General features: G+C 61.8%; 1 protein-coding gene across 3 annotated transcripts in view; it reads left to right on the forward strand.

Moving 5' to 3' along the window:
- Positions 1-27,881, forward strand: part of SORCS2 (sortilin related VPS10 domain containing receptor 2) — a 136,990-nt gene that overhangs the window by 32,534 nt on the left and 76,575 nt on the right. For all 3 annotated transcript variants that reach the window (XM_058670309.1, XM_058670308.1, XM_058670310.1), the window contains exon 2: positions 24,765-24,832. In XM_058670309.1, coding sequence (XP_058526292.1) covers positions 24,765-24,832 — 68 coding nt within the window. The remainder of the gene's footprint in view (positions 1-24,764; positions 24,833-27,881) is intronic.

Here is a 27,881-nt window from a genome sequence, read left to right on the forward strand (position 1 = left end):
CAGCTGGAGAGAGCTCCTCTTCCTCCCTTTGTCGCCTGCCCCAGGACTCCAAACTCCAATCTTCTTCTTGGCTGGCAAAGGGACCCGGGAAGGGGCTGTTCTTGCTGGGGGCCACACCTGCTCTCATGGCCTTGTCCTTGGAAGGCATGGCGAGGCAGCCAGAAGCCATGGGCTGCAGCCGGGTCTCCCTCCCCGACCCTGGGGCAGCTCAGGGCACGCTGGGAAGGTGGGAAGGTGCAGTCACTTGACCTTGCCTGTTGCAGGGGCTGGGGGCATGGAGGCCTCCAGGCCAGTGGCAGGTGGAGGTGGCTATGTTGGCTGCACAGTTGCCCATGCTCGGCCCCTCCCAGGCTCCCTGCCTGTCTTTGCCTGTGCACATAGCGTCTCTTCCAGTGGGACACGAGGGCCCGGGCAGGGCCTGTGTAGCCAGCGCTCGGGAGGGCTTAGTGCCCTCACAGCCTTCATGCCTGCCTGTTGGAGCTGGTTCTGGGTGGGGGGAGAGAGCAGAACTGGACATCTGATGGGCAGCCTAGTGGCCACTGAGCCCATTGTCCACCAAGGGTGGAGGGGAGGCTGTGGCTGGTGGGCTCAGGACCCTGGCGGCAAGGACGAGACTCAAGCTTGCAGGAGGCCCACCCAGAGCACCCTCCACCGGAGGCAGCCCTTCCCCTACCTCGCCCTTCTTCAGCTGCTCCCTGCAGGGGCACGGTGGCCAGGGCCTATGAGACAGCCTGCGGCAGAGCCCGTGTCTGTCAGCTCACTGGATAGGAGCTGCTGGGGTGCCAGGCTGATGGGGTGAGGCCAGAGGCAGGGAGCCCAGCTGGAGGTGGACACTGTTGCCCCTCCATGCTCCTGCCTGGCATGACAGTGGCTGGCATCCCCTGCTGATTGCCCCTGGGGCAACGCAGAGCCTTGGGTTAGAGCCCCTGCAGGAGGCTGGGTCAGGTCCCCCAGGACACCAGGTGGTGGAGGCAGGGGGCCCCAGCAGTGGTCAGTGTCAGGGGAGGGTTGAGGCAGGGTCCTGGCCTGTGGGATGTGCTGCACAGGCTGGGCTGTGGTGCTGGCCCTGCTGCGTGGGTCCCAGGCTGATGCAGTTCAGGTGGAGCAGCCGAGAGCCTGGTGCAGGTGGGGGCTGACACCTGTCACCTGAGGGCCACTTGGGTGCCCTGAACGCTCAGCGTCACACCCCCAACCCCCTGTCCTGCCCCAGGCTGGCGTTGTTCATCCGGGGCAGGTGGGTTATGGGGCCAATAGTGGGTGAAGGGGAGGAATGTTCTACTACACAGAGCTCTGGTCCTGGACAGGGTTGAACTGCTGGCCTGGCCAGCAACAAGTGGCCGCCTGTGGGTTCTGCAGGAGGACTGGTCGCGGTCCTCAAGGGGCCAGGTTGGCAAGCCTTTGGAAGGGGCTTCCAGAATTAGTTCTTTGGCCACTGTGAGGGCTGGAGCTGTGCAGGGCCAGGGAGATCCTGCGAGCCTCCTGCACCGGGCCTGGCATGTTTGGGGCGCTTGCTGTGTTGGGAGGGCACCAAGGCTGTGGAAGTCTTGGCTGGTGAGGGAGTGTCAGGCCCTCCCCGTCCCCAGACAAAGGCTGTGCTGTGTCTGGGGAGGGGGAGCGATTCTGGAAGATTCCATCATGACCCTCTCCTTCACTCACAAGGGCCTGGATGTTCCTTGCGTTATAATTCATGCTGAAAGACGAGCAGAGTCCCTGCCCATGTGCAGCCCCCAGGGTGAGCCCGGGCTCAGTGCTTCTCTGGCCACATGCAGCGCAGACCAAGGCCCTTGGGGCCAGGGATCCCTCTGCCATGGCTGACTGGCTTTGCAGAGAGGGTTCCCCAAGGCTGAGCTGTGCATGGTCTCTCTCTGGCATTTTCCATCCTTGGGGAAATGATCAAGGCCGGGGCAGAGGACTGTTTAATCAACAGTGGAGGCAGGGGCCTGTGGGGCAGGCTGGGAAGTCACGAGAGGGGCGTGTGTGTGTGTGTGCGCGCGCGCGCACAGGACCAGTGTGCTCGCGGGAGTGTGTCCACAGCTGTGTCTCTGGTTAGCTGTGCCCCCTGGTGTCATGGACTCATTGCTGGTCTGCCCTGGCTGCATGGGGTCACACAGCTCGGTGGCCTGTCCCTCCCCTTCCTGACCTTGGGTGGGCTGCACTTGGCCAACCTGCTTATGATGGGTCCTGGGCTACTCCTTCTTAGCGCTCTGCAGATGGGGGAGCCGGGCTTGCTTCCGTAATGAGGACCTCAGGGCGTTTGGATGGATGCCTGGTGGGGGTTGGCTGCAGAAGTTGGGGCTCTGTGAGCCTCCAGGCTCACCCCCTCCCATCCCCACAGCTGTGACCCCCACCCGGCTCCTCCGCAGCCTCGCTTCTCCTTGTGCCCACCTCTTGGCCGTGGCAGGTGTCTCCCTGCCAGGCCGAGCAGGGTCTGGGTGTGTCTCCTCTGATGAAGGCAGAGGTTCCTGCCATGCCTGGGGAGTTGTGCAGGGGTGGGACCTGAGACCTTGGTCTGAGGTGTGAGTTGCAAATGCTTTTGCTTAGGGCTTGAGTTTCTCTTGTCCTTAGCATTGGCTGTAGCTGAGCACGAGTGGGGATGGGGCTTGATGTTGTGGTTCCCACATTCATCTCCTGGGTGCTGTCTGGGGTACCCGGGCCCTGGAAGGATACCCCCAGGTTGAGGATTGCCCATGTGATCCTCCTGGGTTCGGGAGGGCGGGGGACTGAGGTGCCAGCACCTCCCCCGTCCCTGCCCTGGCTGCCCTGTCTTCTCTCATCCTGCCTGTTGGTCAGGTGTGTCCCCTGTCCTAGGTGTTAGCAAGCCCCGAGCTTCTTCCTGCTCCCAGCCCGTGGCCACCTGTGGCGAGTGTAGATGGCTGTGGAGTCAGGCCACACAGAGAGGTTCCCACCCATCACCCCGGGGAGCCCCGTGGTCCTCTGTCCTCGGCCATCCCTGAGACTCCCCTCTGGAAAGGAGGCTGTGGGCGGGAACAGCCAGGAAGATGCCCAGGGTGAGCCCCTTGGCAGGGGATCCCCGTCTTGTCCCCACTAGCTGTCCTCACGGGCGTGGGCAGCCAGTGCCGGTCCCCCTGCGAGGTCTGACGGCAGTGCTGGTGTGAGAGGCTCTGCTTTCCTTGCTTGGGAGTCAGCCTGGGTGGTGACCGCTGACTTCATGGCCACATGTGGTGTGGCCTGACTTAGGAGTAACGTGTCTCCAGTGCTGTCCAGGAGGGACTTGGTCGCCATGCAGGAGGAGGCTGAGGCCGGTGGGTGGTGTCCCGTGTGGAGGAGGAGGATGGAGGTGAGGGCCGCCAGCCACATTCACTTTGGCCACTTGGCTGGATCCATCAGTGAGGGCATGACCTGGCCAGCAGCTCGGCTTCCAACTTGGGACCCTGTCTGCTCCTGGCTGCTTGCAGGCACCGTGTGGGGTGCAGTGTGCCCTAGGGAGTCCCCAATCACCCTGAGCTCTGGCTGTGCTCATGAGCCTCAGTTCCCTGGAGTGGGGGGCGTGGTGCCGACCCTGTGTGGATGCTGTGAGGGGTCAGAGATGGGTGCACAGCTCATGTTGACCAGCGCTGTTGCCGTGGCCCTGCCAGGTGCCTGGGCACACGAGGGGACAGAAACTACTGCTTGTACAGTCCCGGCCAAGGCCCCCAGCCCTGGGTCACAGCCTTGGCCATGCAACAGGGCCCAGGGCCCATCATCCCAGGAAACACTGGAATTGATTTCTGACCGTTAGTTAAGCATCCAGCCTGAAAAGGCGGTGCGGATGGCAACTTCACTTATTTACCCGGAAGGCAGAGTTCAAACCAGCAGCCAGGAGCTTTTTCTGGGTCTCCCATGTGGCTGCAGGGACCCAAGCACTTGGCCATCTTCCGCTGCTTTTCCAGGCTCTTACTAGGGAATTGGGTCCCACACGGGCTGCTGGCGCTGCCGGTGGAGGCTGAGCTACACCACCACAGCACTGACCCCTGCTGTAGTCCATCTGGAGCTTTCTGCTGACCCTTCTCAGATGGCCTTGTGGTGCTCAGGGACACCCCCAGCCGGGATCAGAGGCAAGCTCGGTGAGCAGTGTGCCTATGTGGTCCTGGTGACAGAGGTGACAGTTGGAGCACCAGACAGGAAGAGACCTGGGCGATGGCTCCAGGGTTGGCTCCGAGGCTGTGTGTGCACACGTGTGCCCTGTCTACACTGCCTGAAGCGTCTCAATGTGGGACGTGAGTCACGCTAGTGTCTGGCACGGCAACTGGTACTTGGAGTGCCATGCTGTCCTGGGTGGGTCCCCGCAGTCATCCATGGTCCTGGGCTGCCCTGAGCTGGGCCAGCTCCTCCCTGGACCTCAGGCCAGTCCTCCAACGTCCTGTGCTTAGGGCCTGGGCCCCGGGCTCCTCAGGGTGGTGCTACAGGTGGAGCCTGTTTGCTGCACCTGCCACTCCTTGCCCTCATTGCATGCTGACCTCCCACTGAGAGCATTGCTGCACCATCCGTGGGGGAGACTCCGTGGTGTGGACACTGAGGCCCGGAGAGGGCAGGTCATTTGCCCCAGGCCACCCAGCGGTAGGAAAGAGATCCAGAGTTGGCGGTCACGACCCCAGGCTTGGCCCTGAAGGGCAGTCCTGGCCAGACGTCCCCAAGTGTCTGGATATAGAGAGCCTGCTTGGCTGCGGTGGGCTCTGGGGGTTCTCACCCTCTCTTTGTCAGCTCTGGAGGCAGGGCCTGTAAGTGGAAGTTGCGTGGTGGCTGCACTGAGGTGGTGGGGGAGGGGGACAGGGGTGGGGAGTGAGGGGAGGAAGCCCCTCTTCCCTTCTGACGTGACTCAGCTGAAACCCGCATGTTCCAGCCTCTGCTGGGATGAGGGAAGCCGGGTGCAGGTGAAGGGCCAGATTGCCGGCAGGTGGAGGGGTTGTTCCCTGGTCCGAGAGAGAGAGAGAGAGAGAGAGAGAGAAAGAAAGAGAGAAAATGAACAAACAAGAATGCCCTGGCTGCCCTGGCTGCCCTGGCTGCCCCAGGTTTCCAAGAATTTTCCTGTCGTTCCTGCCGTGTCTGAAGTCCACAGCTTCAGGTACTTGTAACTCGGCTTCCACACAGATAATTTCTGGGGTCACTGAGAGCCAGCAGGCCTGCGTCGTGCAGTGGGTGGGGGCAGACCTAGCGAGGCTTAGGGCCCCAGCAGGCCTGCGTCGTGCAGTGGGTGGGGGCAGACCTAGCGAGGCTTAGGGCCCCAGCAGGCCTGCGTCGTGCAGTGGGTGGGGGCAGACCTAGCGAGGCTTAGGGGCCCCAGCAGGCCTGCGTCGTGCAGTGGGTGGGGGCAGACCTAGCGAGGCTTAGGGGCCCCAGCAGGCCTGCTCTCGGCAGGCTGACATTCTGGGGGGAGCTGCCAGGTAGGTGAAGTCCTGGGGAGGGGGGAAACCAGGAGGAGTGGGGTGGGCTTGGGGCTACGACTAGGGGGATCTGCATGCTGGGCACATGGCTCGGACAAGGTCAGGGTGTGGCCATGGCAGGGACCCCATGCTGCCCTCAGGACCCTGTGTGAGTCGCCCAGAACACGCACCTAATGGCACTGTGATGAAGCCCCCCTCCCTGCACCCCACTGCTGGCCACTCTTCCTCCTCCCTCGTTCCTGGTTCTTGCGGGTTCTTGTGCACTGTTGAGTCTGTGATGCCCACATACTGAAAACGGCCGCAGGCTGGAGTTCACTCTTGGGGCCATCACTTGAGATGTAGACCTCGACTGGTTTGTGCTGTCCTGTCAGCTGCACCTGTCAACTGTCGGTGCCCGCCACGGTCCATGGCACGGGGAACCACGGCCCCTGTTTGTGGCAGAGAAACCCTGTGTTCTCGTGTCTTGTGAATTTTGGGTCAGCTGCTGGGCATGGCGTGGTGGGCTTCGGGGTGTGATGTGGTGGGTGTTGGGACATGGCTAGTGTCACCGTGTACCAGGCTGTCGGTGGGCCAGGTTTGTTCCTGGTGAGGACCGGAACTTGGTGAGAGTTGCTGTCTAAGGACACTCTGCACCCTTGGGTGTCACCCAGTATAGGTGCCATTTCCAGCTCTTTGAAAGCGCGGAACTGAGCCTGCAGTCTGGAATTCTTTGCTTGGGGAAGAAACGTTTGTGACTTTTGCAGACTGTGGCTGCCCTGGCCGGGTGAAAGGAACCACGGGTCAAGGCCAGGCTGCTGGGCTGGCCCTGTTCTTCGCTTCCTGTGGTGGTATTCTGGGGACTGCGCAGGGAATAAGGGAAAGGCCTGCTCGTGTGAGCTGATGCTGCAGTGGGCGAGTCGGGGAGCGCACCAGGTGGACCAGGAGGCACAGCTGGGGCAGCTGCGACACCTGTGCTGTTGGCGGAGTGGTGGAGGGCCACTGTGAGGGGGCACCGGAGGACGTCCACTTCCTCCCGACTGACCCTGGAGGCCACGGATGGCATCCTGGAGGCGGGATGGTGGTCGTACTGCCGGCCCGCGGTGTGTTCCTACCGAAACAACCGGCTGGGAGGGGAGGGTATGTCACGTGCCTCTGGCATCAGACTGGCCGGGTGGGCTTGTCTGAGGGAGACGGGGATGTGGGCCAAGACCCTGGGCTTGGGCAGCCTCAGCGCTCACAGGCCAGTGCAGAGCAGATAGTCCGGGAAGGAGCTGGGGGGATGGCCACCCTTGGGTGCAGGCCCTGCCTTGCTCAGCCTGTCCCATTCCTTACTGCCTGGGGCCCTGCCTGGGCTGGGTCTCGTGGCACTGGTGTCCCTGGTGTGCCCGCTATCCCTGCACTTGCCAGGAGCTATTCCCACAATGGCCTGTCCGCTTCCTACCGTTCCTGCTGAGGTCTCAGAGTGTGGTTGGGGGCACTGTACAAGGCCTTACAGGCTGAGTGTGTCGGCTGAACAATAGGACAGAGAAATTTGGAGATGTGAGCGGGTGGAGGGGGTACACAGAAACCCCGGGCAGGCAGTGATGCCCCTGCTCTGCCTCACCCAAAAGAGCTTCCGCCCCGCCCCGCTGGCTGTGCCCTGGCTGCACACCCGCATTAAGCACAGGCTTTGTGAGGGACTTGTATTCTGGGGAGGATTTGTGCTTTGGGTACCGATGGGTGAGGACCTGCCGTGACTCTCCAATGAGGCGCTGCAGGGAAGGTTGACATTCCAGTGCCCTCTGCAGACGGCCGGAGGTGGCCAGGGTGCTGACCTGCCCACCCGGCCTGTGCACAGCACTGAGCACATGCAGCCGTCCACCTGGCCTGCCCAGCCCCAGGGAGGCCAGGCACTCCTGTTGGCCATGTCCTTGAGGCCTCCCCTCCCCCACTTTCGTCTTCTGCCGTATTCTGAGGGTTCTCGTGCCCCTGGGTTTGTAACATGCCTGGCTGCCCAGAGAGTCTGTGTTGAAACAGGATTGAAAGTACATTTTGGTGCAAAGTGGTGTTGGACTGCCCGTATGTAGGTCTGCAGAAAGCTCTCGGTACATGTTACCAGCAAATGGTGCAGAAGTTCCCCAAAGCGTGATGGTTTGGGGAGAGGTGTGTGTGGCCATGTACCGGAAATGCCTTTGAGAACTGGGTGTAATTGTGCAAGGACTGTGTGGCCGCGAGGCCGGTGGTCATGAGGGTTTGCAGCTACCCAGTTCCACCACGAGTTTATGGAGAGTGCAGCTAAACAGTGTGTGTGCAGCTTGCAACAGACACCGCAGCAGGGCACATATGGGAGGAAAGGAACAAACTCAGAGAGGAGTGTCCCAGTGGCCTTCCAGCTGTGGCCCAGGGCCCGTGGACGAGGGCAGCGAGTCACCCATGGGGACTGCAGCAGGCTTTGCGGCCATGCAGGAAGGCGCCCTGCAATGCACCATGCCTGTCCTTGCAGAGGTCACCCCGTCCCCCACACCATCCCTGCCCTCGCGGAGGTCACCCCGTCCCCCACACCATCCCTGCCCATGCAGAGGTCACCCCGTCCCCCACACCATCCCTGCCCATGCAGAGGTCACCTTGTCCTCCCACACCATCCCTGCCCTCACAGAGGTCACCCCGTCCCCCACACCATCCCTGCCCATGCAGAGGTCACCTTGTCCTCCCACACCATCCCTGCCCATGCAGAGGTCACCCCGTCCCCCACACCATCCCTGCCCATGCAGAGGTCACCCCGTCCCCCACACCATCCCTGCCCATGCAGAGGTCACCTTGTCCTCCCACACCATCCCTGCCCTCGCGGAGGTCACCCCGTCCCCCACACCATCCCTGCCCATGCAGAGGTCACCCCGTCCCCCACACCATCCCTGCCCATGCAGAGGTCACCCCGTCCCCCACACCATCCCTGCCCTCACGGAGGTCACCTTGTCCTCCCACACCATCCCTGCCCATGCAGAGGTCACCTTGTCCTCCCACACCATCCCTGCCCTCGCGGAGGTCACCCCGTCCCCCACACCATCCCTGCCCTCGCGGAGGTCACCCCGTCCCCCACACCATCCCTGCCCTCACAGAGGTCACCTTGTCCTCCCACACCATCCCTGCCCTCGCGGAGGTGCCCCCAGACTCTCCTCACATGGCTCTGAGGAGGACATTCAGGATGGCTGGGAGGGTTGGCTGGGCTTCTGTGCGGTGGCATGGAGGGACAGGGCCACCCACAGCCCACTCTGGCTTCTTACCGGGAACTGGAGGCTGGGTTTGGAGTCTGGTTCCGGTGGGTCCCTTCCAGATCAGCCATCTCCTGGATTCCCAGGGTCTTCATCTGGGAAGTGGGGGCAGGACCCCGTGCCTCGGGACCAGTGGGAGGAGCTACCGGAAGCCTGCGGGGAATTGAACAGGTCAGTGTGGTGTGGGCTACTTGTAGGGCTGTGCTCGACCTAGCGACTCAGGAGCCTGGGGCTTTGGTCACCTGCATTCCCGGGGCTGGCACGTCTCCCCAGACCTCCACGTCTCCCCACAGACCTCCCTGTCCCCTGCTGATGTGTATGTCTTCTCAGATGGGGATGGGCCATGCGTGAGTGCCCTGCAGCCTGAGGGGACTTCCAGGTTGCCTGGTCTACAGAAGGATGCTGGCACCTGCTGAGCACAAGGACCCTGGGCTCATGGGTGCTGGCCCTGCCTGGGGTAGCCATGAGATGGAGGTCTCAAAGGGGGGTCAGAGGTCCCCCTGCTATGTGTCAGATGTACCCTCAGGGCACGCAGAGAGCGCTCAGGCCTGGACACAGCTGTGAGTCCAGGCAGCTATGAGCCATGGCAGAGGAAGGTCCTTGCGCCTCTGAACAGAGCTGGGGGTGCTTCTTGGGGCACGTCTGCATGGCCATGTGGATCCAGTGGCGGCACCGGTGCTGGCAGCAGGGAAGCTGGGGCTGAGCAGGGCCAGGCCCCTGAGGCCCAGTGCAAAGGGGGAAACTGGCAGTAACCTCTGCCTGTACGCCCTGGTCCACAGGACCGCCTCCCTTGGTGGTGGGTGGGGCTGGCCCCAAGTCGGGGTCCCTGTGCAGCCTGGGGCTGAGAGGTGCACTGGGCTACAGGCTCTTGGACCAGGCTCCTCCACTTGGGTTTAGCAAGCCCAGAAACAGCCAGGGGTGCTGAAGGAGGGCAAGGCCCTTAGGGGATCCTCCTGTGTGGAGTGTGGAAACTCCTGCATGTTGTGCTGGGCCAGTGCAGGAGCCCCTCCACAGCTGCCCTCATGCACGCCCTGCCTGACCCTCCTTTGAGACCCCATCTCATGGCTACCCCAGGCAGGGCCAGCACCCATGAGCCCAGGGTCCTTGTCTCGCCCACCTCACCCTTTGGAGCCTGGAAGGCACCCCTCGCTGGCCTGGGGCCAGCTGAACTTCCGCTGGCCTGGAGTGGGACAGGAAGTGCTGGGCTGCGGGGGCAGCCTGGGACAGAGTCTGGTGTGGGGCCAGCACCCGACAGCTTGTCGTGAAGGGCCCCATTGATGGGTAGACGGTGGCAGTCAGCCCACAGTGGCCTTGCCTGATGTCCGCAGGTCCCTGTGGCTGGGGGCCCCTGGTGTCTGCCCTGCACACAGCTGTGTTCCCAGCTGTGTTTGCTTCCGCCTGTCTGTCCACTCCAGGGCTGCCCGTGGCCTCCAGAAGGGCTTCCTCAGACCATGTCACTCCATTGCTGTCGCCCGCAGGTGGCCCCCCTCCCGTGTGTGCAAGCTCTGCCTGTCTTCTCGAGCAGATGTGGGTTGTGGGATTGGGGCGCCTACGAAGCTGCAAAGACCCTGATTTCCAAATATGGGAGTGGCCGTAGCTCCAGGGGGTCCGTGTGCCCGTGTACCGAGGGATGCTGTGCCTCCTCCTTTAGGCATCCCTTCACAGGGTGTCCTGGCCTGGATCCTCCCTTCCCTTGTGCCGTAGGTGCCTCCATTGCGGGAGATGCTTCTGCTTCTGGAATGTTCCTGCCCCTGGCTCAGCTGGGGGCTTCCCCCAGGAGCCTGCCGCTCCTGTCTGTGCTTATGTGAACCATAGCATGGCTCATGGGGTGTCCCTGGGCTGTTGCCCGCTCTGTCTTATTCTCTGCACCCTGGGTTGTGGCCTGCCCCCTTCACCCCTGCAGCACCTGCTGTATGCTGGCATCAGACCATCCTGGGGTCCCTGCAGTCACCAGGGGGTGGATGCTCAGGGCTTCATGAGGGTTTGCACTCTGGCCTCTGCAAATGTAGCTGGTGCGTGAACCGGGTGGGCCGGAGCAGCCCCAGGTGGCAAGTGTGGCCTGCATGCATCCATTGGTTCAAGAAGCACTGCTCTAGGGCCCTCTGTACGTGTGGGTTAGGGACAGCGTGGCTGGCAACCGGGAACCCTTGTGCCTGAAGGCCAGAGGCAACAGGATCCCAGCTGCTGGGGGCTGCTCCCTGCAGGAGGCAGAGGTGCTGTGGGGGTGACTGGGGGGCTCGGGGTGGTGGCAGGCCCGGACATGGCGTCTCCGTGGCTGCATTCTCACATGGGGGGAGGAAGGACTTTGCATCTGGCGTGAGCTGGGTACGTGCCCACGTGGGCAGGGCAGGCCTGGCGGCCACAGCAGCTGCTCTCCAGACTCCAGGACGCTGCAGTCCCCACGGAGCTCATTAAGTGCAGCCTCAGCGGGCATGTGGGCTGGCTGGGCCACCTGCTAAGGAGCTCCCAGGTGACCAAGGAGGAGGGGCCTATGGCTTGGCTCCAGCAGCCCAGAACCCCACAGGGCAGGGGGAGGTGCATGGGAACAGCCAGGTGTGTAGGACAGGGTGGGGCTCCCACAGAGGTGGCCATGCTGGTCACAAGTGTCCGGCTCACACCCGGCTCTGGGTTGGCAGAGGGGTCAGGGCCAGGGCCCTAGAGATCAGCCTCACCCCAGTCCTGCTGACCCCTGGGACTGGCTAACTTCGTGCTTGCACAGGCAGTGGCTAGACTCGTGGGCTCCCCCTGCAGGCTGGGAGACAGCTCTGCGGAGGGAACTCCGTGTGTAGAGTTCAGAACCCAAGCTCAGGTGGTCCTAGGCGCAGGTGGGCTGTGGCCATCCTACCAAGAGGGAGGGGGCTGCTGGCAGAAGGGCAGCTGTCCATTGGCTCTGCTCCACCTGCCCCCTGGGCCCACACTTGCCTGTTAGTCCCCTCGGTCCCTGGGGCAGGTGGCATTCATGAGTGGGGGTCTCCCTCCTGCCTCTGCTTGTCCTTTATGTGGAGTCCCAGGCCCCACTTCTCACACCGCACTCTCCCAGCCCTCCTTCTGGTCTGCCACACTTGGGGCCCTGGGGCCCTGTCTGTCCTCTGGGACTCCAGTCAAGTGCTTGGTGAGCCTGGGCGTGTGGGTGCGGATGGGCGCAGCTGGGGGCAGTCTTAAGGTGGAGCCTGGAGCTCTGGCTGCCCAGTGCAGGGGGCTGCTGCAGGGCAGCCTGCACCCCCTCACTTCTGGGGGCTCCATTCTGAGGTGGGTGCTGGATGCCGGCCCAGTCCTGGCTGCCCATCCCTGGAGGGAAGAACGTCACCCACCTTCCTGTGCATTGCTAGGTCAAAGTTACAGGAAGCCACCAGTGTTCTCCTTGCGTCTTTCACCTGGCGGTCCCGTCGCTGGCCTGGCCATATCGGGCTGGGTGTCTGAGGTCCTTACTGGAGGCTTTTGGGGGCAGAAGGGAGGGGCTTATATCAGTGGCAGAAGACGTTTCGCTCCCACGTGCCTCTCAGCACCCACGATTCTGCGGTCTTCGTGCAGGTCCCTGGACACGTGCGTGGAGCTGAGACTATTTTGCACCCAAAGAAACATCTCTTCATTGCACTTTCCACAGGCTGAGCTGCCTCCCTGTGGGGCTTTGGAGGATGATGAGGGGCGTCCGGGAGGCTCCCTGGGAGACAGCTGCCAGTGAGAGCTGCTGGGCCTGACTGCCGCCTCTGGGCTGTCAGTCCTCAGAGCCGAGGGCAGGAACGTGTGGCTGACTGGGTGTCCCCATCATAGGCTGTGGTTGCCAGGTCACCTTGAAGGGGTGACACGTGCTTCCCCGGACTCTGGCCGAGGTCTGGGAAGAGTGGCCCCCAGGGGCACTGGAACATGACAGCGACGCAGCCCTGGCTGTGAGCCTGTGCGTGTGTGCGTGCATGTGCAAGCACGCATGTGGGGGCGCCTGCCAGGCTCTGCCTTCTCCCCTGCTCTGTGACTGGGGCGGGAAGGCACCCCGCTGTTCCTGTCTGCCTTTGGAGGTGCAGCCGCTCTCAAGCACGGGTCTGAGGGGGACTCGGGACTGGGCGGGTCCTCGTGAGGTTTTGAGTGCTTGGTGTCTGCCCGTGGTGCCCGAGGAGGCCTCTGGGCCGGTGCAGCTGGCGCCTTCACAGGCCCGAGCACTCTCAGCCAGGTCTGAGCCTCTGGCAGGTACAGGGTGTCCCGTGCCTGGGAGCCGAGGGTGCACGGCTTGTGCCTGGCAGGGGACAGTGCTGACGAGTAGGTCCTTTGCTGAGAGTTGTGAACCGTAGAACGGGGAAGGTGGCTGCCAAGCGCATGGCCTGTTTCCATACAGGAGGCCAGGAGAACCGTTCTTAGCCTACTCCAGCATCCCCACAGGAAGGCAGCATCAAATGTGGGGAGGAGACCCCATGTTAGGCAGGTGCCCATAGTCCTGGCCTCACTGGTCACTCTGAGGGTTCCCTGAGGAAGGTGGGCAGGCTCTGTGGACGGGCGCCTCGCATTCCTGGTGCTCAGCTGTGGCCGGGGACAGCACTTGGCAGCATTCCCCAGAGGCTTCTCTTTCCCAGGGAGCTGAGGACTTATGGGAACCTCCAGGGCCTGGTACAGGCCACGGTCACCCCAAAACATGTGTGGTCAGGGAGCATCTGGGGGGGGGGTTGGATTGGAACCTGCAGCCAGGCTGCTGCCTGTGGCCCTCCAAGCTGCCTTCGCCCACGCAGGGCAGGGGGAGTGCCCCCTCCATACCCATCTGGGTGTGCCCAGGGACATGGCTGTTAGCTGCTGTTGCATTGGCTGGGTCTGACAGGGATGGGAGATAAATATGTTGCCCATGTTTGTTGGTGCCCCATCTTCCGAGTGCTATGTTGAAGCTCTGGAAGTTTGTTCCAGAAAGCTGAGCCTGTGTGTTGCTGTCTTCTCATTGCCTATCATGATGTCTCACTCTCTTTGTGTGTATTTTAAAGATTTATTTGGTAGGCAGAGAGAGAGAGAGAGAACTTTCACGCACTGGTTCACCCTCCAAATGGCCACAACAGCTGGAGCTGAGCCAGGTTGAAGCCAGGACTCAGGAGTTTCCTCTGGGTCTCCATGGTGGTGTAAGGGCTCAAGGACCTGGGCCATCTTCTGTTGCTTTCCTAGGCCATTACTAGAGAACTAGATTGGAAATGGTGCAACCAGGACTTGAACCAGTGTCTACATGGGATGTTGTCATTACAGGTGACAGCCTTACCTGCTGTACCATGGCACTCTCAACCCCTTCCCCAATCCTGGTGTCTTGATTGATGCCTGCAACTTTGCAGCATGGGGGAGGCACAGCTGTTCGGGGCTCAGGACACGAGTGCTGTCCCCACTGTACCTCCAGAAAGCAGGAGTTGGATTTTGCTTCAGGAGAACGTGAACTTGTGTCTGTGTTTCTGAGAGTGTCTGTGGGGTCTTTGCAGGCTGCTCCACGGGCTCACCAGTGGGGGCCAGGGGTGTGGGAGCCTCCCACCTCCTCTCTAGGACTCCCAACCCCACAGGGCCATGGGGCAGCCGTGTGGCTTTGGGTGTGCTCAGCTTCCTCTCTGGTTTCCCGATTGTCTATTTCATGCGTTTGTTCCTTGTTCCCTTCCTTTCACTCACATTGGGTTGGAAATACTCTGTCTAGCGGGAGCTTAGATGATTCAGTGGAGACTTTTCTCTAAAAGGCTATGAATTGGCCTCACAGCATGGCTTTAGCTGCATCCCTTCCTGTAGGAGAGGCTGTGTTTCCTTTTTCCTTCTGTTCAGGATATTTTCTGGTTTACTGAGTGATTGGCTTATCTGGGGCTTTGCTGTTTGTCAAATAGTTGAGGTTTCCTGAACTCCTGTCTGTGACAGATTCTTGGTGCAGCTCCATTCTGATTCATCCCTTTTGTGCTGAGAGACATGGACCTATCCTGTGGCATTTAGCCTGCACTTGCAAAGGGCGTGTATTCTGCTGTTGTCAGGCGTTGCTGTCGGGTGGCATGGGTGGACAGTGCTACTTGAGTGAATGTTTGGCCTCTCAAGCTGCAGTGGGTGAGTTCTGTGTCTCCCTGTTCGTGTTCATCATGTGTTTTGCTTCATGTGCTTGGGGCCGTGCTGTTTGGCATGGACACGTGTATGCTTGCGATGTCTTCCTGGTAGGCTGACTTCTTCTGCTTCAGTGTTTCTTCTCCAAGGAGGTATAACCCGTTCCTCTTGCCGTGAGTTCTTATGTGTCCTGTGTCTTACATCCCCCGACATATGTGAGTTCATGGAGAGTCCCACATGGTCAGGGAGCACCTCAGGCCTGGTCTCCCCTCACGGCCAGCGCCTGATGCAGCTGGCACGGGCCTTGCACCGATGCTGGGTGAAGTCATGGCTTGGAGGACTGTGCACTGACTGTGGCTGTTTCAGAAATACACTGCTTGACGGCAGCCAGGACCTGGCCCGCGTGGACGCAACAATGTGTGGTCAGGAGCTGTCCTGTCCAGGGAAGATGCTCTGGGGTCCTGCTCGGGGCCACCTGTCTGGGGGTCCTGCTCCCCTCCTGGCCTCTCTGCTCCTGTTGTCCTGCTGGGTTTCCCCATAGTTCCCTTGGAGGGTCTTTCCACGAGCCATGCCCGTGTCAGATGACAGGATAAGAACCTGGGCATTCTGCTGGGCCACCACGGCCTGCCTTGGGGAGGCCTGCATTCCTGCATCCTGGAGTGGAGGGGCTTGGCACCCAGGGGGTTGAGTCCGATCTTGGCCACCCTGAAAACCTCCCCCTACCCTTCGCTGTTGAGGGGTATGGGGGACACCGTAGTGGTTCTGGGCATGTGGCACACCATGTAGTGGGCAGATCAGTCTCATAAGATTGAGTATGAGAAGCCCTATGCAAGGACCAGGAACTCCAACGGGGTCTCCCCTTGGGCAGCAGGGCCCAAAAGCCTGAGTCACCACCTGCTGCCATCCCACGTACATCTGCAGAAAGCTAATTTGAAATGGAGCAGCCAGGACTTGAACCAGCGTTCTCATGTGGGATGCTGGTTCTGTGAAAATCACCTTAACCTAGGGGCTCAGTCCTCGCCTTGCATCCGGCAGGATCCCATATGGGCACTGGTTTATGTCCCAGCTGTTCCGCTTCCCATCCAGCTCCCTACCTGTGGCCTGGGAGAGCAGTGGAGGATGGCCCAAGGCCTTGGGACCCTGCACCCGCGTGGAGACCCAGAGACTCCTGGCTTCAGATTGGCTCAGCTCCAGCTGCTGTGGCCACTTGGGAAGTGAACCAGTGGATGGAGGATCTTTCTCTGTCTCTTCTTCTGTTTGTGTATCTGCCTTTCTAATGAAAAAAAAAAGTAGATCTTAAAATATGAGCAAACAAACAAACAGAAGCTTAACCACAGTGCCACAGACCCAGCCTCTGTGTATGTGTTTACAAGAAGTGGCCTTCCACTGGTTCTCAACATTACTCTGAAGGCCTGGGGCCGGGCCAGAGCCTGGAGTCTGGATCTAAGCCCCGATGTCCCTCGTGGGCCACAGGGAGCTGTGGCCGTGCATGAGCAGATGGCCGCAGTGAGGTGCTGGGACTCCTGGTGTGGGCCGTGGGTGCTGTAAGCACTGCGTATCACGGCGTGGGCTTTGGCAAAGTGTGCTTCAGGTCCCAGAGGCTCCCCGTGGTGGAGGTGCCTTGGGGACACAGCGCCAGTGTTGCCCTCAGGATGGACAGGTGCTGTGGACACACGCGGGATCCTTTGTACATGTGCTGTAGCATGAGGGACCGGCTTTGACCGGCTACCTGTCCCGTGGGCTGCTCATTTGGCCAGCCCGAGGGCTCCAGGGTGCAGTGCTGTGTGTAGCGAAGCCGAGGCCCATGTCCCTAGCAGCACCTGTGCCCTCCACCTGCTGCCATGGGTCACTGAAGGCCGCTCCGTCCAGGGGGCACTTCAGGGATCTCCACATTCCTTGATGGGGGATTCTACAAACCTTCTTTCCCCTTGCCTTTTGGTCAAGATATCCGCACGCATGGAGGCCTCATGCCTGGCGTCTGCGCACACGCACCATGGCCTCACGCAAGGTGCCTGCCCGCACCCACGTTGGTCTCACCTCGCTGTCCCACGCACGACATCCACAGGCAGGGCTCGCTGCAGGCTCTGTAATGGCACCGGTGGCCCGGAGACCTCACATAGGCTGGGAGCCGGGAACTGGACCTGGCTTGCTCGTGTTGGGGGCACAGGGAGCCGGGCACAGGGAGCACTGCTGCCTCCCGGGGTACACGTGAGCTGGCGGTGTGGGGAGCCGGAAGTGGGGCCTCCCAAGGTGGGGCCTGCCTCCTCACTGTTGTTTGAAGGGAATTTGTGCCCAGGCTTGCTTCACGCTGCCATGAGGGGTGTCCTCGGGGGAAATGAGAGACTTCCTCAGATGAATGTTGAAGCCGCGGGAAGTCGCCCTAGGTCACGTCCACCTTTCCTGGTCCCACGCTCTGCCGTGGCTGAGAGCTCGGAGCCCTGCAGGGGCCGGACCGGGCGCCCCCAGGCCCCTGCCCCCATCCCACTGCTTGTCGTGAGCCTATACGCGGCCTCAGCCTGGGAGGACTCCTGGGAGGGCAGGGAGGAGCAGACGCTAATGAAGTCAGGAAGCTGGCTTAGCTGGTGTAGGAGCAGCAGCAGCCTGGGAGACATGTGGGCGGCTGCAGGGGGGGACAGGGGCGCTGCACAGCAGGTGCAGGCCCAAGGGGTACTGGGTGCAGGGGTCCCCAGAGTTAGCTGTCTCCTCCGGAGCATGCGTGCAGGGAGCTGTGAATCCCGGGGTCTGATGCCCTCCCCTTGGGGCTCTGAGAGTGGAGGAGGGCCGGAGGGTGGGTGCTGTAAGGTTAGGGTTCGTGTTCAGAACCAGACATCCACACAGATTAGAGTTCAGCTTTAAAGAGCCACGCTGTTGCAGGAAGCCGTCCCACTTGCCCACCTCCTGACCACACTTGTCCTCGGCCCCCAGCCCCCTGGTCTTTGTGCTGCCCCACCGCACAGCGGTCCCTCCCTGCAGGTGTAGGGGACACATCTACCCCAGCCCTCGGGGCCTCTCACCCTGGTGGTTCCTAGGTTTCCCCCCATTCTTCCCAGAGATGAGTGTTGGAGGCCCAGTGACCACTTGATTGCTCGCTTTGGCCGGTGTCATGCTAGTGGCCCTGGATTAGTCAGCTTGGGCTGCCGTCAAGAAATGGGCTACTCAGGCCTCACGCATGGGCCTGCCCTCTCCCAGCTCTGCACACCTGTGCTGCCGGCTGCCTGTCGGGTTCTGGCCTGCTGGCGGTGCAGTGTGCGTGCGCGTGTACGTGTGTGCGTGAGACAGGCCCCTTGCTCCTGCAGCAGCACCAGCTCCGTGAGGGAGGCCTGTGTGCCTCCCAAAGCTTTCACCCCCAAGTCCATCCGGTGGGGGATCTGGGCCTGAGGGCGTGGCCTTCCATCCTGACTCTGCCTCCACACAAGGTTCGATGAGCCCCCCAAGGCTCCACCCCCAGGAGCTAACTTAGGGGCATCTGTTGCTAAGAATGGCTGCGTTCCCATCATGCCCTGTATGAGCTGCGTCATGGGGCTGGCGTTGATGTGTGCGTACATGGAAGAGGTCTGCTGGCCCTTCGCATTGCTGATGCCAGCACATCCAGCCCCGGGTCAGCCCAGCCTCTGGTGCCCACCCACCCACCCAGCACGTCCAGCCCCGGGCCAGCCTCTGGTGCCCACCCACCCAGCATGTCCAGCCCCAGGTCAGCCCAGTCTCTGGTGTTCAGCCAGCTGTGCACACTGCAGTGCAAGGCGCCCAGCTGTGGCTGGCACTCTGAAGGTGTGCCCAGGGGAACCCGCTGCTGCTGCTGCAGACATGGGCTTTATGTAAGCCGCCTCTCCCTTGCAGGCTCTAAAAATACCCAGCGTGCTGGCAGCCAGCCCTGGTCCTCTGGCCTTTGCCGCTGCCGTCAGAGTGGCGTGTCGAGTGCAACTTCGCTTTGGCCCTGAGTGGACTCCTTGCTGTCGGCATCAATGGATCTGGGCTTAAAATCAGGTCAACAGGCCTGAAAATGAACAGCTCCTTAACCCGGCCTCCACAGCCATTTCAAAGGCGCCACCTCAAGCGGCCTGCGACCCAGGGAGCTCCACTCACGTCAGGATCCTGCTCCCCCCAACCCAACTCCTGCAGCAGGAGGTGACCTGGGACACAGACAGGGAGGGCCAGAGCCCTGCACCGGGGTTAGGACAGTGATGCTGATGGTGATAGACACCTCGGGAATAAAACAGCAGCAGGCATGGTCTGATGCACCCTCCCATGGTTTCTTATTTCAGCTGACTTCCCGTGAGGTGGGCAATTATCTTGTTAAGAGTCCTGCCGGGGACCAGATATTAGCACTGTGACTCTTCCTGCTGCACCCAGCGGGAAGGCAGGCGGGAAGGCAGGTGGTGCTCCCTGTAGGCGCTCGCGCCCTCTCCACCCCTTCCCCTCCCCCAGCGTGGCCTGCCAGCAGGCAGACAAGGGGACTGAAGCTGAGACCCCAGAAGGCGTAGCAGGCCGCCAGCAGGGGAGGATCCCTCACAGACTGACCCTGTGGTGTGAGAAGGGGGTTGGACCCTGGCAGCCTTCCCCTCGTCCCCTCCTGAGCGTCCCTCCGCAGAGATGTGGCCTGGCCACAGGCAGCGACCTGGGGTGCAGGTGACCGTGCCAGGCCACACGGTCACCTGGTCTTGGGCACAGAGCCGTGGTCAGCCTCCGCTTCTGGGTCAGTGCAGCTCCACCCTCTTTGCTGGCACAGGCTCCCATGGGCCCAGGAGACCCTGACACTGTCTCACACTGTGAGCATCTGCCTTCAGTGTCCCTTGAAGCCCCAAAGGACAGCCCCATGGCCCGTGGGGGGAGCCGGGAACAGCCGTCCACTCCTGCAGGGCTGTGTCCCTGGCAGGTACAAGCCACGGGGCAAGGGCAGTGGAGCCGGCAGCCCCTTTGCTGAGGCTGTGACCTTGGCTGTGGGCTGAGAGGTTTAACGTACAGGCAGTAGGGCACTGAGTGGCATGCTGCTGGGTCGGGGCAGGTTTTAGGTCAGGACTGTGCGGGGCCCATCTCACGGATGGCGTAGAGCTGCCATGGGGCTGTGAATGGGCGGGCAGCAGGAGGGGACGGAGCCTCCTCTGGCAGTGAGGTCGGAAGCCACAGAGGCGTTCCCTGCTTGCAGATGCAGCCTTTGGGACAGGCTGGAGACTGAACTCGGTGGGCATCGGGGTCTTCCAGCTACATGTCAGGTCTCTGTGCTGAGATCCAAGACCCGGGGGAGTCACTGACCCGTGGTCACGCAAAGGCTGGGGACAGACAGTGTGAGGGCAGGTCGAGTCGGGGTTGGCTTGGCAATGTGTGGCTCCCCCTCCCCTTTCTTTCCCCCTCTGGCCCCCTCCCCTGTCCCTCTCCCCCTCCCGCTTCCCCTCCCCCAGCTCCACAGCAGTCTGTTTTCCATGGAGTTCGTGATTTGGCTGGCAGCCGGCAGTTTTCTCTGGGTTCAGGCGTCTCCCTGTTTCCTTATTTGATGAGATGCTTGCCCCCTCCCTGTGCCTCTGACAGGCTGCCTCTCACTCCAGCAGCAAGGGGTGTACCCCAGAACGGAAGTCCGGAGTCTGGAGGGGAGAGAGGGGACGGTGACTTTAGTACCCCTGAGCTCGCCCTTGTACAGGGATGGCGACAAGCCAGTGTTAATGCTTGACACTGCTCAGGACATCAGGTACCTGGGTTTGAGTCCCGGCTGCACTCTCAGAGGTAACAGGCAAGGGCTCAAGTCCTTGAGTGGGAGACCCAGTGGGGCCCCCTGGCTGTGGCCTGGCCAGCCCCTGCTGTGGTGGCAACTGGGGAGTGAACCAGCAAGAAAAGAGATACCCACGAGTCTCTTTCTATCTGGTTTTTAAATGAACAGCATTGTTGATCAACTCTTAGGGGCAGTAACAGTTGGGAGTGTGTCCGGAGGATGGGGAGCTGGCAGAAGCACCATGGGGAACGCAGGGTGCTGGGCCTGGGTCTCTGCCCTGTGCTGGAGGTGAGGGGGCACCCTGGACAGGTCCCTCGCCTGCGCAGGTTGCAGATGCCGGCACTGGGGGCGGGTCACCCTAACCTCTTCTGGAAGGCGGGAAGCTGGAGCAGGGCTGTGTGACACTGGGTGAATGCATCTTTGCTCAGGTGGAACAGCGGGGGGCTGAGGCAGTTTGCAGGGGAGGTCTCTGCAGCCACCAGCTGACCCCTTGTGCCTGTGGGGGGACTCCAGGGTCCCCAGGCTGGACTCTGTCGCCGCCTTGGGCTCCGTCCTGGCCCCAGCCAGCCCAGAGGTGGTCGGCTCTGCAGGGGGACACCCATTCTCCAGCTCGGGTACTCACGGCAGCTGCAGGGCCCTGGCCTGTCTGGAGGGACGGGGAGGTTGGCCATCAGAGCACAGCATTGTCCATTGGGTGCCGCTGCCAGAGGGATGCCTGGAGTGGGTCTATCAGTGCCAGCTGTGAGGGTCTGATGTCTTGGGGCACAGGGACTTCCTGCCAGGGACCCCTGTGTCTAGGTTGTTCTTGGTCAGACCCAGTCATGGCCCCACAGGGACCTGAGACTGCTCCCTCTATGTCCAGTTATGGTATGGCTGGGATGCTACCCTGCTTCCTGCAACTCACAGGCAAGGAACTTCATACGCTGCTGCACGGTCCAGCGCCATCTGGTCACCCCACCTTGGTGCCCTGTGGTCTTCCCAGGGGTATCCGTGGGAGTTGGCATGTGGAGGGCAGGATGTCTGTGTGTGCTTCCCGGGGGCACTGTAGCATCCCTGTGCTGGTGCAGAATGGGTTGGGGCCCCGCTCACATGCCCCCAGAGGACCAACCATGCTCCCCTGGTTTCCATGGTGACACAAGCCTCCCCTTTCGACTGCTCTCAGGAGGGATTATAAATTCATGATTTCCTTCCTGGGTCCATGTCTGCCTCGCTGTGCTTCCAGATTCTGGTGTTTTGGTAAGCTGCTGCTGGTTACGGATAAAGAGGAAAAAGAAGGAATGAGTCACAGCCAAGCATTCCTGAGGGTGGCCCTGGCCACGGGGAGCTGGCACCACTGTGTGCCTCTGGGGGCCTGAGGGTGGCCCTGGCCACGGGGAGCTGGCACCACTGTGTGCCTCTGGGGGCCTGAGGGTGGCCCTGGCCATGGGGTGCTGGCACCACTGTGTGCCTCTGGGGGCCTGAGGGTGGCCCTGGCCATGGGGTGCTGGCACCACTGTGTGCCTCTGGGGGCCTGAGGGTGGCCCTGGCCATGGGGAGCTGGCACCACTGTGTGCCTCTGGGGGCCTGAGGGTGGCCCTGGCCATGGGGTGCTGGCACCACTGTGTGCCTCTGGGGGCCTGCGCTGCATGCTTCCATCAGTTGTAGGTGAGCCGAGCTGCCGGGTGTCCACAGAGCCGAGGGACCCAGAGCCTGGCCCAGGGTCTCAGCTGCCTGTGGGTCCCGACCCTGTGCACGGCCAGCTGCTGTGTGCACCTGCCTTTCCGTCCCTGAGCCGCAGTCTTCACACCTGTGAGCCGGCTGTGGCGATGGTGACGCACTGCGTGCTGGCAGAGCATGGGACTGGCCATGGCAGCGGGCCCACTGTGGAGGGTGGTGTGGATGGCTGCAGCTGAGGGTGTGTGTGACTCGCTGGGGGCGTCCGGGCCCCATGGGCCAGGGGAAAGCCAAGCACACGCGCCTTTTGTCGCAGAATCTGCCAGTGAGGGTTTGCTCTAGACACACGTGTGCAGATACACACACAACGTCCTCCCCAGATGTCCAGAGGCGGGGCTCTGTCTCTCTCTCTCTCACACACACACATACACACACACCTACACCTTACTCCCTGGATGTCTGGGGCTAGGGTTTCGATCCTGGCTGTCCATATAGGAGGTAGGGACTGCAGGAGGCTGGAGGCAGGAGTGAAGCCGGGCCTGTGATGTGGGGTGCTGACATCCGGGCACTGTGTGGGGTGCCGACACCCCTTGTGGCATCTTAGCAACCGTGCCAAACACCCACACCCACGGACACACTTTCGGAAGTCGCTGTGAGGGATGCAGTGGGTTAAGCAACTGAGGCTCGGGGTGCCAGCCCGCAGCCCGTCTGGGGGTGCCAGCCCGCAGCCCGTCTGGGGGTTGCAGCCCGCAGCCCGTCTGGGGGTGCCAGCCCGCAGCCCGTCTGGGGGTTCCAGCCCACAGCCCATCTCGGGGTTGCAGCCCGTCTGGGGGTCCCAGCCCACAGCCCATCTCCGGGTCACAGCCCGTCTTGGGGTCCCAGCCCACAGCCCATCTCAGGGTTACAGCCCGTCTTGGGGTCCCAGCCCACAGCCCGTCTCAGGGTCAGGGTGCCCACAGCCTGTCTTGGGGTCCCAGCCCGCAGCCTCCCCTGGGGCCATCTTTGCCAGAGCGAGCTTGGCCCTTGATGGGGGGTGCTGGCACATGCTCATGGTGCCCTCACTGTGGCCCTGAGCCGCAGACTGGTCAGGAAGACCATGTGGAAAGTGTCCCCAGGCTGGAGCTGTCAAGGTGTGTGAAATGCGCTCTGGACAGCAGGCTGGGGACAGAGGGGGGCTTGTTACTTGTGATACCATGCTGCAGGCATCCCAGCCGCTCTGCATTGGGCACGGAGCTGGAGGAAGCCGCACACCAGGGAGTGTCTGCACATAAGGCTGGCCAGCTATGAAGATACCTCCCCCTGAGGCAGGGAACCAGGGAGGAGTGGGAGGGGAGGGGATACCCAGCTCCTGCCTGCTTCAGAAAGGGCCCCACCTGAGTTGGAGACACCGCAAGGGCTTCCTGGAAGAGGTGACCCATGGGCAGGACCCAGGAGAAGGGTTACCAGCTGAGGGGCAGGAGGGAGGAGTCCCAGGCATCCCGGGTTTATCCTGAGGCTGCCGCTGGGGACAACGGCTGTGGGTCTGTGGAGGACCAGCGGAATGCTGCCTCAGTGCCAGGCCCCACTGCCAGGAGAACTTGTGTTTCTCAGGTCCCTGGGGTGCAGTGAGCATGGCCATGGCCAGATGTGGGGGGCTATGGCCAGAGTCAGCCTTGGCCATGAGCGGCCACGTGCTAGGGTGGCTGTGTCACCCAAGTGCAGACGTGCACACACACGGTTACACATGTGACGGTCTGCACACACACAGTCACACACGCATGCATGGCTCTGCCTGCTGAGGCCTGGCCCTCCACCTGCCTTCCTGTCTCTGGAGGACCCTCCTGCTCCAGGGACCCCAGGAAATGGCTCTGTTCCTGGGCGTGGCAGAGCCGATCTCAGCGCAGTGAAAGGGCCTCATTTGGTATTTCTGTCATCTCTGCCTCTTCTTGCTCACCGCCCAGACTGGCTGCTGCTTTCGCTTGCCCTAATCACCAGGGAAAGGGAGAGGGTGGAGCGGTCCCAGGCCTGGGCACAAAGTTTGCGGAGTGAGCCCTCGGGGGGCGGCCAGCGCTGTGGCCCCAAGTTAACCAGCCCACAGGCCATGTGGGGAACCCTGGGGTGCCCCACCTCATACCCGCCTGGGGATTCCCATGGCAACAGGAGTGACAGGCCAGCTACGGGGACCAGGGACCAGTGATGTGTAGTCTGATAGATGGGTCAGCGCTGCGGCCAGCGGGGAGGGGTGCGGCTTCCCTCTCCTTCCTGCCAGGGCTGCAGGTGCCTCCCTGACGGTCGGCCAGGTCTGCTCTCGCCAACTCTGCGTGTCCTGTGTGCTTGCCCAGCAGCTGTGGGGTTGACACAGCAATGGCACGGTCAGGCAGGCCCCGAGGGTGCGGTGGGCAGCCCATAGGGGCAGAGGGGTGTGTTCTGCCAGGGCCTGGAGCCTCCTCTGGGCCCTGCCCAGCTGAGGACACAGTGACAACGCAGCTCTTGTCTCAGCTGGTGCAGATGGCCCCCTCTTCAGAGGCCTGGCCAAGCACCCCAGGCACTCGCACAGGACCCACCGGCCTTGCTGTTCCTGGCTTACCTTTGCCAGATGACCAGTTCAGCACTGGGTTGGAGTGATTCCCGCCAGATGGCAGCCCCTGGGAATTTCCATAGCAGAACCTCACGGAATGTCGCGTCCCCACTTGCAGGCAGCGTTCCTTAGGGGACTGTCCTCGTGGGGTGTCCCTCTCGGAGAGCCCCGAAGTCTGCCTGCTGACCTCTGCCTTTTCCTGCCCTCTGACCCCACAGGTGATCTTGATTCTGACGAAGTACTACCACGCAGACATGGGGAAGGTTCTGGAAAGTTCTCTGTGGCGGTGAGTCAGCCCACTGTGGGCCTTTCTCTGTCCCCACCCCCATGAGAGAACCATCCTTCCTGGTGTGACCTGGGGGTGGTCCGAGGCCGTTGGGGACCTTGCGGAGGAGGGGACGTGGGTGGTGAGCTGAGAGGCCGTGCCCCTGCCTTGAGCAGCCCTGGCTTCTCACCCCTGAAATGGCCTGGATGCTGCTGAGTGGATCTCAGCCCTGTTTGCTCTGCGTCAGCCCATCTCTGTCGTGCCGGGTTCCTTTCTTGTCGCTGTCCCCATCCCCGTACCCACACGCTGGCCTGGCTCTACTCACAGCACTTGCAGGGCCCGAGTCACCTCAGCAGGGCTACAGCTGCTGCCTGAGCCTGTGACACCACCTCACACCTCATCTGTCCTCATGGCTGGGCGCCTGGCCTGCAAGGCCTGTGCCAAGCTGGAGGGGGCAGGCTCCTGGCTCCCTGCAGGGGCGCGCAGACCCCTCCAAGCAGTGCCCTGTGTTGGCAGCAGGTGCTGCTGGAGCGGAGGAGGGACTGTGCGTGGAAGGGGGCAGTGTCTGTGTATGGTTAGTGCCTGTCTGGGCAGTGCCCGTGTCTGGGCAGTGCCCGTGTCTGGGCAGTGGTGTTCCTCAACTATTTCTGTGTCCTGTGCTCTAATGTGTGCCTGCTGTGTACAGGATTTTCTGCCCCCGGGAAGGTCAATGTTTTACTCTCTCGGAAGTACTGTTTGTTGTCTCCAGGCTGCAAAGTGTCTGGCCTAGAGCCGAAGTTCTTGTGTTTCTAGGGCACACAGTTCCCTGGGATCTGGTGGGAAGGCAGGTTCCGACCCTCAGATCTGGAGCCCAAGACACTGCATTCTGATGGGCTAGCCCCAGGAGGGACCAGATGAACAAGCCTTGGTGCTCTGGCATGGCCTCACCTCTGACCTTCATGTCGCCTTGCTCAGGCCGGGTCCACCAGGAGGCCCCCTGACAGTTGGGTCCCCAGTGGCCAGTGAAGCCCAGACCTGCTCTTTGGAAGTCCGGGGAGGCTGGTGTGCAGTAGCAGGGTCCTCGGCAGAGGTGCACCAGAGTTGCTTGGAAAAACCCACCTCAGGACTGCGCTGTGGCACAGTTTGTTATGCTGCTGCCCTTGTTGTCAGCATCCCATGTAGTGCACAGGTTCGAGTCCTGGATGCTGTGCTGTCACCTGGGGCAGCAGATGATGGCCACCCAGGCCATCTGGTGGAGTTTCTGGCTCTCCTGGCTGTGACCAGCACGGCCATCTAGGGCGTGAACCAGTGGCTGAGAGAGCTGCCTCGTTCTGTCATGCTGCCTTTTAGGTAACTGAATCTTGAGAAGGGAGGACGAGCTCCCCGAGAGACCATGGGGAGATGTGTTCCATGGTCCCCGAAGCCCCCAGGTGCCCCGCCAACCGGAAGCAGTCTGGAGGGAGGCCTGGGACTCTGCTGTCCTGATGGGGAGCTGTGAGGTTGCTGGTCTGCATACTACGCTCTGAGTGCCCGAGACGGAGCTGGTTAGGGATGTAGCTTAAAATCAGGGCAGATGAACAGGTGCTCAGGCCACAGCTCCTGCTAGCCCGGTGCCCCCTGGTGCCAGCTCCTACACCCGTCTCTGCCACACTCATTCTCATTGTTCCTCCTTACTGTTCAGCCTTGACCACGCCCAGCCTGGCTCCTGTGCGGGTTCCTGCGTTGCTGCAGCTGCCTGCCTGGCACCCTCGGGGAACTGACCTTCACTCCTGTCCAAGGCGGCCTCCCAGGTGGTCTCCATCACTCTGTCACTGACGTGCAGGAGCTCTGATTGTGTTGGCCCACCCCTACCACTCTGCTGAAACTTACCCTGGCTGAGGACACGCATCTGTCAGGCCACCTTGGGCACTTGGGGCCCAGAACTGACTGCAGATCTGGAATAGGAGATGCATGTTTGGCACTGGGTGGGTACAAATGGGTGGATGGACAGAGAGGCAGATGGGCAGACTGATGGTGGGTGGGTGGAGAGATGGATCAGGGAATGGGTACATGGATGGATAGAGAAAGGTGGGTAGATGGGTGGGTGGGTGGATGGATGGATGGGTGGGTGGGTGAATGGATGGATGGGTGGATGGCCAATGAGTAATGAGTGGAAGAGCAGGTAGGTAGAGGGAAGGTGGTGTGGTCTGAGGGGAGCACTGCTGGCCTGGAAGACTCTTTGTGGGTCATTGTAGATGACACTGAAGAAGCGGGGGCTCAGAGTTGACACCCGTGCTCTGGCAGAGCAAGAGGGCTGGGAGGGTTCTGAGCTGAAGAGAAGGCTGGCACTGGTCACTTACCATGCCCCACCTCTGCAGCCGTGACGCGTGCCAAGTAGGAGTGATGTAGGGCCAGCCCCACCCCACTGTACAGCGCAGCGTTATAATGCAACAATGCTCAGGCAGCATCCATTGGCTGTGGACGAACACACGTCTGCTTCCGCTGCTGTTGAGCTGGTCTCTGGACCCTGGGTGGGTGCCCTGGGTGTTCTGTGTGCTGCCCACCAGTGTCTGCAGTGAGCAGCCATGGGGAGGGACTCTGCCCAGGCCCCTCCTCCAGGCTGCCGGGCTGTCTGGGAGCTCAGGCTGTCACATCCTTGTCTTCTGACTCCAGATGTCCTGCCTAGCCTGGCCTTGGTGCGCATCCTCCGGTGGTCTCCCGGGCAGTCTTCATGCCCTCGTTTCCTGCCGTTTGTCTGACCTTTTCATGATTTCCACTGCTCCATTGTGAGTGTGGCCTGGGTGCCAAGCCAGGGTGCCAGGGTGCTTGGCAGGTTTAGTCCCTGCCTCGTTGATGTCTTAGAGTGTGGTTATGAAGGTGGTAGTGCTGGCTTTGTGAGACAAGCCGCCCCATGCATGGAGGTGGGTTGGTGGTGCTGTTGCTGGTGCCATCTTGTGCCTGGAGAGGCCGTGGTTGGGGGGCTTCACACAGGTGTGGTGGGGTCAGACCCCTGCAGGCTGCTAGCTGCGGGCTCAGGTCCACCACTGGGATCTGCTCCGAGCCCTGAGCTGACAGGAGCAGGACACAGGCCAGAGAGCATGTCCCTCTTGTG

The sequence above is a fragment of the Ochotona princeps genome, chromosome 11 (genome assembly GCF_030435755.1).
Source record: "Ochotona princeps isolate mOchPri1 chromosome 11, mOchPri1.hap1, whole genome shotgun sequence".
Taxonomy (NCBI): Eukaryota; Metazoa; Chordata; class Mammalia; order Lagomorpha; family Ochotonidae; genus Ochotona; species Ochotona princeps.